Source organism: Dendrobates tinctorius, unplaced genomic scaffold, assembly GCF_039654945.1.
Source record: "Dendrobates tinctorius isolate UK_male_01 unplaced genomic scaffold, ASM3965494v1 ptg000475l, whole genome shotgun sequence".
In the NCBI taxonomy this organism is placed as follows: domain Eukaryota; kingdom Metazoa; phylum Chordata; class Amphibia; order Anura; family Dendrobatidae; genus Dendrobates; species Dendrobates tinctorius.
The window spans coordinates 1,079,728-1,091,730 of NW_027362137.1; the positions used below are offsets into that span (position 1 = coordinate 1,079,728).

A 12,003-nucleotide genomic window follows, 5' to 3' on the forward strand; every position below is an offset into this window, starting at 1 on the left:
CAAGGTGGAGATTCCAATCCGGTACTGGAAGTGGAGTGAAGACAGGCTCTCGCCAGTAGCCAGGAATCTGCCAGAGAACAAAAATTAATATTTATGTCTAGGGTTTTGCAAAACCATGAAATAAAAAAAATATCAGTACATGGCATAACAATAATTCTGCAGGCTTTTGTTTAATACATGGCAGAACAATAATTCTGCAGGCTTTGGAATAGTACATGGCAGAACAAAAACAATTATGCATTGGTTTCTAAATATTACATACCGTAATGTGACCAGGAGCCGTTCCTCAGGAGGAATCGCACGATGGAGCTGTGTGTCCTGTCTCCGGATGGCTCCTTGAACACGAGCAAGCAAATCCATGAAGCTTTGTTGGGACATCCGTGTATAGTCCATAAATTTCTCCGGGTTTGCCTGGAGCTCGCTGTAGAGGGTGTGGTATGCTCCACGGCTCTCCCGGAGTTCAATAATTGTATGTCTCCACAAACGCCGCCGCTGCTGTCTTCGCTGTCTCTCTCTCTGCCTTTCTTGTTGGCAAGCAAATGCAAAAGCCTGAGCCAGCGCGATGTCCAGATCCAAGTTGAAGTGAAAACTCTTCCAGCGCAGATCCATGTTGACTAAGGAAAAAGCAAGAAAATAGGAAGAATTCAGCTGTAAACTGGGTCTATGTAAAGAATTCCCATAACACACGCCCACTGCTGTCCCATTGGTTGAATTTGCTGCAAGAATTTCTCAAGGATTTTCCTCCTGTGAAATGTGACACCTAGAGAACCCATGCGCCAAACGCAAATGTATGCGCAAATGCAATGATGCGACGAAAAATGGCAGTTTACAAGCGTTTTATGTGCGCACGAAACATGCGCAAAACGGCCCAAACGTGAAAGCCTAACACGCCGTCCCTGCACGTCACACATGTCCCTGTATGTCGTCCATCCACATTACACGCCGTCCCTCCAAATTACACGCTGTCCCTTCACGTCACACATGTCCCTGCACGTCGTCCCTCCACATTACATGCCGTCCCTGCACGTCACACATGTCCCTGCAAATCGTCCCTCCACATTACACGCTGTCCCTTCACGTCACACATGTCCCTGTATGTCGTCCATCCACATTACACGCCGTCCCTCCACATTACATGCCGTCCCTTCACGTCACACATGTCCCTGCACGTCGCCCCTCCACATTACATGCCGTCCCTGCACGTCACACATGTCCCTGCAAATCGTCCCTCCACATTACACGCTGTCCCTTCACGTCACACATGTCCCTGCACGTCGCCCCTCCACATTACATGCCATCCCTGCACGTCGTCCCTCCACATTACATGCCGTCCCTGCACGTCGTCCCTCCACATTACATGCCGTCCCTGCACGTCGTCCCTCCACATTACGTGCCGTCCCTGCACGTCACACATGTCCCTGCACGTCGTCCCTCCACATTACATGCCGTCCCTGCACGTCGTCCCTCCACATTACATGCCGTCCCTTCACGTCACACATGTCCCTGCACGTCGTCCTTCCACATTACATGCCGTCCCTGCACGTCGTCCCTCCACATTACATGCCGTCCCTGCACGTCACACATGTCCCTGCAAATCGTCCCTCCACATTACACGCTGTCCCTTCACGTCACACATGTCCCTGCACGTCGTCCCTCCACATTACATGCCGTCCCTGCACGTCGTCCCTCCACATTACATGCCGTCCCTCCACATTACACGCCGTCACTGTACGCTACACACGTCACTACATGTGACACGCGTCCCTGTATGTTACACGCCGTCCCTGCACCCTAAAAATAATCTTTATATAGCGCCAACATATTCCGCAGCGCTCTACAGTTTAACAGTTTCAAAACACAAGTCATAAGTAACAACGTTAACAATACAATAATTAAAGGAAAATAAGACGACCCTTCTGGTGAGAGCTTACAATCTACCATGAGGTGGGGGAGATACAGAGGAGAGGTGTGTACACCCTACACCCCGTCCCCGCACCCTACACCCCGTCCCTTACACCCCGTCCCCGCACCTTACACCCCGTCCCCGCACCCTACACCCCGTCCCTTACACCCCGTACCCGCACCTTACACCCCGTCCCCGCACCCTACACCCCGTCCCCGCACCTTACACCCCGTCCCCGCACCCTACACCCCGTACCCGCACCTTACACCCCGTCCCCGCACCCTACACCCCGTCCCTTACACCCCGTACCCGCACCTTACACCCCGTCCCCGCACCCTACACCCCGTCCCCGCACCTTACACCCCGTCCCCGCACCCTACACCCCGTCCCCGCACCCTACACCCCGTCCCCGCACCTTACACCCCGTCCCCGCACCCTACACCCCGTCCCCGCACCCTACACCCCGTCCCCGCACGTTACACGCTGCCGTCACCGCTTCGGCCTCTTACACGTAAACTCCCAACCTCTGTCGCAGTGTCGCGCCCAGCACAGATGACGTCACACCTTAGCTCCGCCTCCGGCATCCTCGGCTCTGACGCTCCGCCCCCAGTGGCGCTGGGTGATGACACTCCCGGCGCCACGTGGTGACGTCACCCGCGCGGGCACCGGGAGGAAACATGGCGGAATATCTAGCGTCCATTTTCGGCACCGAAAAGGACAAGTGAGAAACATAAATAGCAGAAAGGGAAAGAGAGGAGGATGCCGGGGGTTATAGTCAGTGATACTGGGGAGAGGAGGATGCTGGGGGTTATAGTCAGTGATACCGGGGAGAGGAGGATGCCGGGGGTTATAGTCAGTGATACAGGGGAGAGGAGGATGCCGGGGGTTATAGTCAGTGATACAGGGGAGAGGAGGATGCCGGGGGTTATAGTCAGTGATACCGGGGAGTGGAGGATGCTGGGGGTTATAGTCAGTGATACCGGGGAGAGGAGGATGCCGGGGGTTATAGTCAGTGATACAGGGGAGAGGAGGATGCCGGGGGTTATAGTCAGTGATACAGGGGAGAGGAGGATGCCGGGGGTTATAGTCAGTGATACCGGGGAGTGGAGGATGCTGGGGGTTATAGTCAGTGATACTGGGGAGAGGAGGATGCCGGGGGTTATAGTCAGTGATACCGGGGAGAGGAGGATGCCGGGGGTTATAGTCAGTGATACCGGGGAGAGGAGGATGCCGGGGGTTATAGTCAGTGATACAGGGGAGAGGAGGATGCCGGGGGTTATAGTCAGTGATACAGGGGAGAGGAGGATGCCGGGGGTTATAGTCAGTGATACCGGGGAGAGGAGGATGCCGGGGGTTATAGTCAGTGATACCGGGGAGAGGAGGATGCCGGGGGTTATAGTCAGTGATACCGGGGAGTGGAGGATGCTGGGGGTTATAGTCAGTGATACCGGGGAGAGGAGGATGCCGGGGGTTATAGTCAGTGATACCGGGGAGAGGAGGATGCCGGGGGTTATAGTCAGTGATACCGGGGAGAGGAGGATGCCGGGGGTTATAGTCAGTGATACAGGGGAGAGGAGGATGCCGGGGGTTATAGTCAGTGATACAGGGGAGAGGAGGATGCCGGGGGTTATAGTCAGTGATACCGGGGAGAGGAGGATGCCGGGGGTTATAGTCAGTGATACCGGGGAGAGGAGGATGCCGGGGGTTATAGTCAGTGATACCGGGGAGAGGAGGATGCCGGGGGTTATAGTCAGTGATACAGGGGAGAGGAGGATGCTGGGGGTTATAGTCAGTGATACCGGGGAGAGGAGGATGCCGGGGGTTATAGTCAGTGATACCGGGGAGAGGAGGATGCCGGGGGTTATAGTCAGTGATACCGGGGAGAGGAGGATGCTGGGGAGAGGAGGATGCCGGGGGTTATAGTCAGTGATACAGGGGAGAGGAGGATGCCGGGGGTTATAGTCAGTGATACAGGGGAGAGGAGGATGCCGGGGGTTATAGTCAGTGATACAGGGGAGAGGAGGATGCCGGGGGTTATAGTCAGTGATACAGGGGAGAGGAGGATGCCGGGGGTTATAGTCAGTGATACAGGGGAGAGGAGGATGCCGGGGGTTATAGTCAGTGATACCGGGGAGTGGAGGATGCCGGGGGTTATAGTCAGTGATACAGGGGAGAGGAGGATGCCGGGGGTTATAGTCAGTGATACCGGGGAGAGGAGGATGCTGGGGGTTATAGTCAGTGATACCGGGGAGAGGAGGATGCTGGGGGTTATAGTCAGTGATACCGGGGAGAGGAGGATGCTGGGGGTTATAGTCAGTGATACCGGGGAGTGGAGGATGCCGGGGGTTATATTCAGTGATACCGGGGAGAGGAGGATGCTGGGGGTTATAGTCAGTGATACAGGGGAGAGGAGGATGCCGGGGGTTATAGTAAGTGATACCGGGGAGAGGAGGATGCTGGGGGTTATAGTCAGTGATACAGGGGAGAGGAGGATGCCGGGGGTTATAGTAAGTGATACCGGGGAGAGGAGGATGCTGGGGGTTATAGTCAGTGATACAGGGGAGAGGAGGATGCTGGGGGTTATAGTCAGTGATACCGGGGAGTGGAGGATGCCGGGGGTTATAGTCAGTGATACCGGGGAGTGGAGGATGCCGGGGGTTATAGTCAGTGATACCGGGGAGTGGAGGATGCCGGGGGTTATAGTCAGTGATACCGGGGAGAGGAGGATGCCGGGGGTTATAGTCAGTGATACAGGGGAGAGGAGGATGCCGGGGGTTATAGTCAGTGATACCGGGGAGAGGAGGATGCTGGGGGTTATAGTCAGTGATACAGGGGAGAGGAGGATGCCGGGGGTTATAGTAAGTGATACCGGGGAGAGGAGGATGCTGGGGGTTATAGTCAGTGATACAGGGGAGAGGAGGATGCTGGGGGTTATAGTCAGTGATACCGGGGAGTGGAGGATGCCGGGGGTTATAGTCAGTGATACAGGGGAGAGGAGGATGCCGGGGGTTATAGTCAGTGATACAGGGGAGAGGAGGATGCTGGGGGTTATAGTCAGTGATACCGGGGAGTGGAGGATGCTGCGGGTTATAGTCAGTGATACAGGGGAGAGGAGGATGCTGGGGGTTATAGTCAGTGATACAGGGGAGAGGAGGATGCTGGGGGTTATAGTCAGTGATACCGGGGAGTGGAGGATGCTGGGGGTTATAGTCAGTGATACCGGGGAGAGGAGGATGCTGGGGGTTATAGTCAGTGATATCGGGGAGAGGAGGATGCTGGGGGTTATAGTCAGTGATACCGGGGAGAGGAGGATGCCGGGGGTTATAGTCAGTGATACAGGGGAGAGGAGGATGCTGGGGGTTATAGTCAGTGATACCGGGGAGTGGAGGATGCTGGGGGTTATAGTCAGTGACACCTGGGAGAGGAGGATGTTGGGGGTTATAGTCAGTGATATCGGGGAGAGGAGGATGCCGGGGGTTATAGTCGGTGATACCGGAGAGACGAGGATGCCGGGGGTTATAGTCAGGGATGCCGGGGGTTATAGTCAGTGATACCGGGGAGAGGAGGATGCCGGGGGTTATAGTCAGTGACACCTGGGAGAGGAGGATGCTTGGGGTTATAGTCAGTAATAAAGGAAAGAGGAGGATGCTGGGGGTTATAGTCAGGGATGTCGGGGGGTTATAGTCAGTAATGCTGGGGGTTATAGTCAGTGATACCAGGGAGAGGAGGATGCTGGGGGTTATAGTCAGTGATACCGGGGAGAGGAGGATGCTTGTGGTTATAGTCAGGGATGCCGGGGGTTATAGTCAGTGATACCGGGGAGAGGAGGATGCTGGGGGTTATAGTCAGTGATACCGGCTGTAACGGGGTCTACCAAGCTGGGGTACCTCTTTCAGTACCACCCCGTGTTTTCGGAGGTCCGCTCTGCGTTGGCTTGAGTCTGAATGAATGACGCTGGCTGGAATTCCTTGATTACATGGGCGCATATAAAAGATCACTCCTTCTCCACGTATTTCCAGTCTGACAACACTTTTCTCACAGGACACAGAATATATCACACAGATACAGAGGGCAGGCCAATAGAAAAGCGGCAGGCCAGACATGCATTACAAAAGCCGCAGGTGGCCGGAGCCTGCCGATGTTTACTGTGGAAATTACAAAGGTGGGGGGAGGGCGGACAAAAGGAGAATATCGTGTCCCCTCTGCCCAGAGTTTTCAGCCTGTGAACTGATGCATTAGGGACATGCATCTCACATGAAACCTATTATACATACGTATAACTGCACAACAATATTCTGGGTGCTGGGGGGTTCTGTAACACCCGGGAGAGGAGGATGCTGGGGGTTATAGTCAGTGATACCGGGGAGAGGAGGATGCCGGTGGTTATAGTCAGTGATACCGGGGAGAGGAGGATACCGGGGGTTATAGTAAGTGATACCGGGGAGAGGAGGATGCCGGGGGTTATAGTCAGTGATATCCGGGAGAGGAGGATGTGGGGGGTTATAGTCAGTGATACCGGGAGAAGAGGATGCCGGGGGTTATAGTCAGTGATACCCGGTGTAACGGGGTACCTCTTTCAGTACCACCCCGTGTTTTCGGAGTTCCGCTCTGCGTTGGCTGGAGTCTGAATGAATGACGCTGACTGGAATTCCTTGGTTACATGGGCGCATATAAAAGATCACTGCTTCTCCACGTACTTCCAGTCTGACAACACTTTACTCACAGGACACAGAATACAGAGGGCAGGCCAATAGGAAAGCAGCATGCCAGACATGCATTACAAAAGCCGCAGGTGGCAGGAGCCTGCCGATGTTTACTGTGGGAATTACAAACGTGGGGGGAGGGTGGACAAAAGGATAATATCGTGTCCCCTCTGCCCAGGGGCGCAGCCTGTGGGCTGATGCATTAGGGACATGCATCTCACATGGAACCTATTATACATACATATAACTGCACAACATATTCTGGGTGCTAAGTGGTTCTGTAACATGGCTCCCCCTTTTCAGCGACGCGATTGGCATACACAGTCTGATCCTCAACGGATCGGTTTGGGGATGACCGAAGTTTATCGGGTTGGTACAAGTTCCGTTTGTCGACTTAGTCCATCGGCGTTACCATTTTGTTTGCCGGGTCTGTGGTGGATGGTGAAGTCTAGAGGTTGTAGGGCTAAACTCCACCGCAGCAATCTGGTGTTGTCTCCGGAGACCCGATTAAGCCAGACTAGGGGATTATGGTCCGCTAGGAGGGAAAAGTGACGTCCATACAAATATGGTTGCAACGTCTTGAGTGCCCATACTACCGCCAGGCACTCCTTCTCGATGGCCGCATAGCTTCACGGGGCAGTAGTTTCCGACTCAGGTAAGCTACCGAGTGTTCTTGGCCGTCCGGCCCGACTTGGCTCAGTACTGCCCCCAATCCAAACATAGAAGCGTCTGTGTGAACAAGGAAACGTTTAGTTGGATCGGTTGCGGCCAATACAGGGGTATTGGTGAGGGCGTCCTTTAGTTGGCGGAAGGCTTCCTCACACTCTGAGGTCCAGGTTACCTGGCGGGGTTGGTTCTTACGGGTCAGATCAGTGAGGGGCTTAGCTACGCTGCTGTAATTGGGAACGAATTTCCTGTAATACCCCGCTTTCCCTAGAATCGCCATGACCTGGGTTTTAGTGCATGGGGTGGGCCATTTGGCTATGGCCTCAATCTTGGCTGGTTCTGTTCGCTGTTTCCTACTTCCCACCCAATGCCCTAAATACTGAACCTCTGCTTTGCCCACGTGACACTTGTTTGGGTTCAGGGTGATTCCGGCCTGGTGGATCCTGTCCAATACTGTCTCTAGGTGATTTAGATGCTCTTCCCATGTCGCACTGTAGATGGCAATGTCGTCCAGGTAGGCACAAGCATAGTCCTAGAGACAATCCAGAAGCCGGTCAGCCAGCCTTTGGAAGGTCGCCGCCGGGCATTCTTCATCCTGAATGGCATAACTCGTAACTGGAATAAGCCGAACGGGTTGACAAATGCCGACTGGGGAATAGCGTCAGGCCTAAGGGGAATCTGCCAGTAGCCTTTGCATAGATCGATGGTGGTCAAATACTTTGCCCCCGCCAGCCGGTCTAACAACTCATCCACACGCGGCATGGGGTATGCATCCGTCACTGTTTTCTCATTGAGCTTACAATAGTCTACACAAAACCGTGCAGTCCCATCCTTCTTGGGCACAAACACTACGGGGGATGCCCAGGGACTATCAGACTCTTCAATGACCCCTAAACGCAACATCTCTTGTCGCATCCCCTCTCGTACAGACTCAGGGACGCGAAAGGGGTTTTGTCGCAGGGGGGTCTGATCCTGGGTCTCAACCTTGTGTTGTGCCAGGCGAGTGTACCCCGGTCTCTCTGAAAACATCCTCTGTCGCAGCCTCCACAACGCCTCCGCCTGCTGTCTCTTCCGGGGGGGCATAGGTCTTCACCCAAGTGTACCTGGTCTCATGTTTTAGACGGAGTCCTTTCCCCTAAGCCATCCGGCAAGGGAAGTCCGGCTAAATCCTCTGCTTCAGGTGCACAGATGGCCACTACCTCTTCAGGGCGCTCCCGGTAGGGCTTCAGCATATTCACGTGGAACATGCAGATAACCCTGGGGTCGTCACAATCGGCGACATTATAGGTTGTGTCGGTTATTTTCCCCACTACCTGGTAGGGCCCCTGCCATGCAGCTTGAAACTTATTCTGCTTAGTGGGCTCTAACACAGGACCTTCTGTGCTATTTCCAAAGTGCGCTCTCTGGCCCTCCTATCTTACCATACGCGCTGGCGCCGCTGTGTCGCCTGCAGGTTCTCACGTACAACCTGGGTCAGCTCCTGTAGGCGGTCCCGAAATTCCAGCACGTAGGGTACAATACGAGTCCCTCCCCTTCCCAGTGTTCCAGCACTAAGTCTAGGGGTCCCCCTACCCGTCTCCCGTATACCAGCTTGAACGGGGAGAACCCCGTGGATTCTTGGGGCACCTCCCAATAGGCAAACAGGAGGTGTGGCAAGAATTTCTCCCAGTCCCTGTAGGTCCTGGTAAAAGTCCCAATGAGCTGTTTTAATGTCCCGTTAAAGCGTTCACACAACCCATTGGTTTGTGGGTGGTACGGGGCGCTTCTAATGGACTTAACGCTGCACAGCTTCCACAGTTGGTTGGTCACCTCTGCTGTAAACTGGGTACCCTGGTCCGAGATAATCTCCCGGGGAAATCCAACCCGTGAGAACACCTGGAGCAGGGCGGCCGCCACCGTCTCTGCCAGTATGTTAGGTTTCGCAACCGCCTCTGGATACCGTGTGGCATAATCTACCACTGTCAATATATAGTTTTTCCCAGACGGACTGGGTTTGGCTAATGGCCCTATCAGATTGATCGCTACTCGGCTAAATGGTTCCTCCACATTGGGGAGGGGGCGTAATTTGGACTTGCATCGATCCCCCCTCTTGCCAATGTGCTGACAACTGTCACAGGTCTGGCAGTACTGACGAACATCATAGGTTACCCCCGGCCAAAAGAAGTTTTGTGTCAGACGATGCCTGGTGCGACTGACGCCGAAGTGCCCGGCCAAGAGTATATCATGGGAGATTCGCATTAACTCCTGCCTATACTTCTTGGGAACTACCAGCTGTTGTTTTATAGTGGGGCTCGTCCCTGTGTGGTGCTGCTCTGTGATCCGGTAGAGGAGTCCCTGCTTCCATACAAACTGTTCCCCTTCCAGTACTCCTCTCCCCTCCTGTGCCTTCCCAACATATCCCTCTAATGAAGGATCCTCAAGTAACTCCCTCTTAAATTCATCTGTGGTGGCCCAAGAAATGTGTCTGGCTATGGGAATACGTGCAGGGCTGGGATGTCTTACCTGGGCCTTCTCTGAGTGTGATTCCACCTCCGCAGCTCGAGCTTGTCTCCGGGTGGTCACAGGATAGGTCTCAGCCAGAGGGGCCACTGAGAATGCAGACAACATGGGCCCCAAGTCATTTCCCAGCAAGACGTCTGCAGGCAAATCCTCCATCAAGCCGACCTCAACAAGGCCATTCCCGACTCCCCAGTTCAGGTCAATCCTGGCAGTGGTTAGTCGTTGTATAGCTCCCCCTGCTACACGGACTGCCACTGTCCGGTCCGTCTTCTCTTGGTCCCGGACGAGATGAGGCTTCACAAGGGTCAAAGTTGCCCCGGAATCTCTTAGTCCCTGCATACGTTTCCCATTAACCCACACAACCTGTCGATGCTGTTGTCGATTATCTGCCCGGGCTGCCTGCACGGGGTCTACTTCATGCAGCTCTTCCTCCATCTCTTCCACCCCTTGGTTAGTCGTAGCCCCCAATGCCGGGTCAGCTTCGCCTTGGTAGCGGTGTACAGCAGCCTGACTGAAGGTAGCTGTTCCCGCCTTTGGCCACTGGGTATGCTGAGTCCGGTTGGGACATTGTCTTTGCAGGTGGCCCAGCTGACGACAGGTGTGGCATCGCGCCCCAGGGAGACTGTGGTAGGCCGGGTTTCTAGCTGGTCCCCCTACAATCTTCGGTGGTTTGGGGCCCTCCAGGTCCATGGGCGGGCCCCTAGTGACCACCTTTGATCCGGACAACTGCGACCTCCTGGCATCATGATGTTGATCGGCCAGACGAGCGGCTTCCTCAAGAGTCGTTGGCCGCCTGTCCCGAAGCCATTCCTGTGTCTCGGGGTTTAGTCCATTAAAGAATTGTTCTAACAGGAAGAGCTGGAGGACGTCCTCCTTAGTGGTTGCTTGGCTCCCTTGTACCCACTGTAGCAGTGACAGCCGTAATTTACAGGCCCGTTCAGCGTGGGTATCGGTTACGCGTTTTATAAGTTCGCGGAACTTTTGGCGGTAGGCCTCTGGTGTCAGCGCATACCGGGCCAAGATCACTTCTTTGATTCGCTCATAGTCCATACAGTCCTCATCAGGTACCGTGCGATAGGCGTCCGCTGCCCGGCCTGTCAGCTTGCTGGCCAGAATCTGAACCCGTTCCTCCGGCTTCACTTGATGAAGGGCACACTGCTGCTCAAAGTCCTGCAGAAAGCCATCAATGTCTTCCTCTGCCTCCCCCAACTGTCGGAAGGCATTATACTGGATCTTTTTGTGGCTTACTGTTGAAGGTACCTGGTCGAAGGCCAGAGCTCCCCCTGCTCGCTGACTCTCCTCTCTCCGCTCTGCCATCTCCATCTTGGCCAGCTCCACTTTGGTCCGCTCTGCCATCTCCATCTTGGCTAGCTCTATCCTGGTCCGTTCGGCCATCTTTTCCTTCAGATCAGTACGCACATCAGCCATCACCTCTCGTATGATCTCTACTGCAGGGTTTAGGCCATGGAACGCCAGTCTGTTCTTTACCTCCCTCTTGAATTCGGTCTCCTCCACATTCACATTGGGGGGTCGCTGCACTGTCGTGTTCCATGATGGTTGCTATCAAATCTGCTTTTCTTTTGTTGCTGGCGATCAACCCTCGGGCTTCCACCAGATCTTTTAATGTAGTCCTCTTTAACTTCTGGTAGTTATTTTCCATTCACTCCATTCCTCCTGTAGAAGGGGTATCAAATCCCGCTGTCTGCGACCAGTGTAACGGGGTCTACCCAAGCTGGGGTACCTCTTTCAGTTCCACCCCGTGTTTTCGGAGGTCCGCTCTGCGTTGGCTGGAGTCTGAATGAATGACGCTGGCTGGAATTCCTTGGTTACATGGGCGCATATAAAAGGTCACTGCTTCTCCATGTATTTCGAGTCTGACAACACTTTACTCACAGGACACAGAATATATCACACAGATACAGAGGGCAGGCCAATAGAAAAGCGGCAGGCCAGACATGCATTACAAAAGCCGCAGGTGGCCGGAGCCTGCCGATGTTTACTGTGGGAATTACAAAGGTGGGGGGAGGGCGGACTAAAGGAGAATATCGTGTCCCCTCTGCCTAGGGGCGCAGCCTGTGGGCTGATGCATTAGGGACATGCATCTCACATAGAACCTATTATACATACATATAACTGTACAACATTCTGGGTGCTTGGGGGGTTCTGTAAAACCCGGGAGAGGAGGATGCCGGTGGTTATAGTCAGTGATACTGGGGAGAGGAGGATGCCGGG

General features: G+C 54.4%; 1 protein-coding gene across 3 annotated transcripts in view; it reads left to right on the plus strand.

The window, feature by feature from the left end:
• Window positions 1–2,469: 2,469 nt before the first annotated feature.
• U2AF1 (U2 small nuclear RNA auxiliary factor 1) overlaps window positions 2,470–12,003 on the plus strand; it is a 32,260-nt gene continuing 22,726 nt past the window's right edge. Inside the window, exon 1 of one of the 3 annotated variants that reach the window (XM_073564710.1) lies at window positions 2,470–2,624. In XM_073564710.1, the coding sequence (XP_073420811.1) occupies window positions 2,581–2,624 (44 nt within the window). In that variant the 5' untranslated portion in view covers window positions 2,470–2,580. The remainder of the gene's footprint in view (window positions 2,625–12,003) is intronic. The other 2 variants (XM_073564709.1, XM_073564711.1) reach the window with 2 other exon arrangements.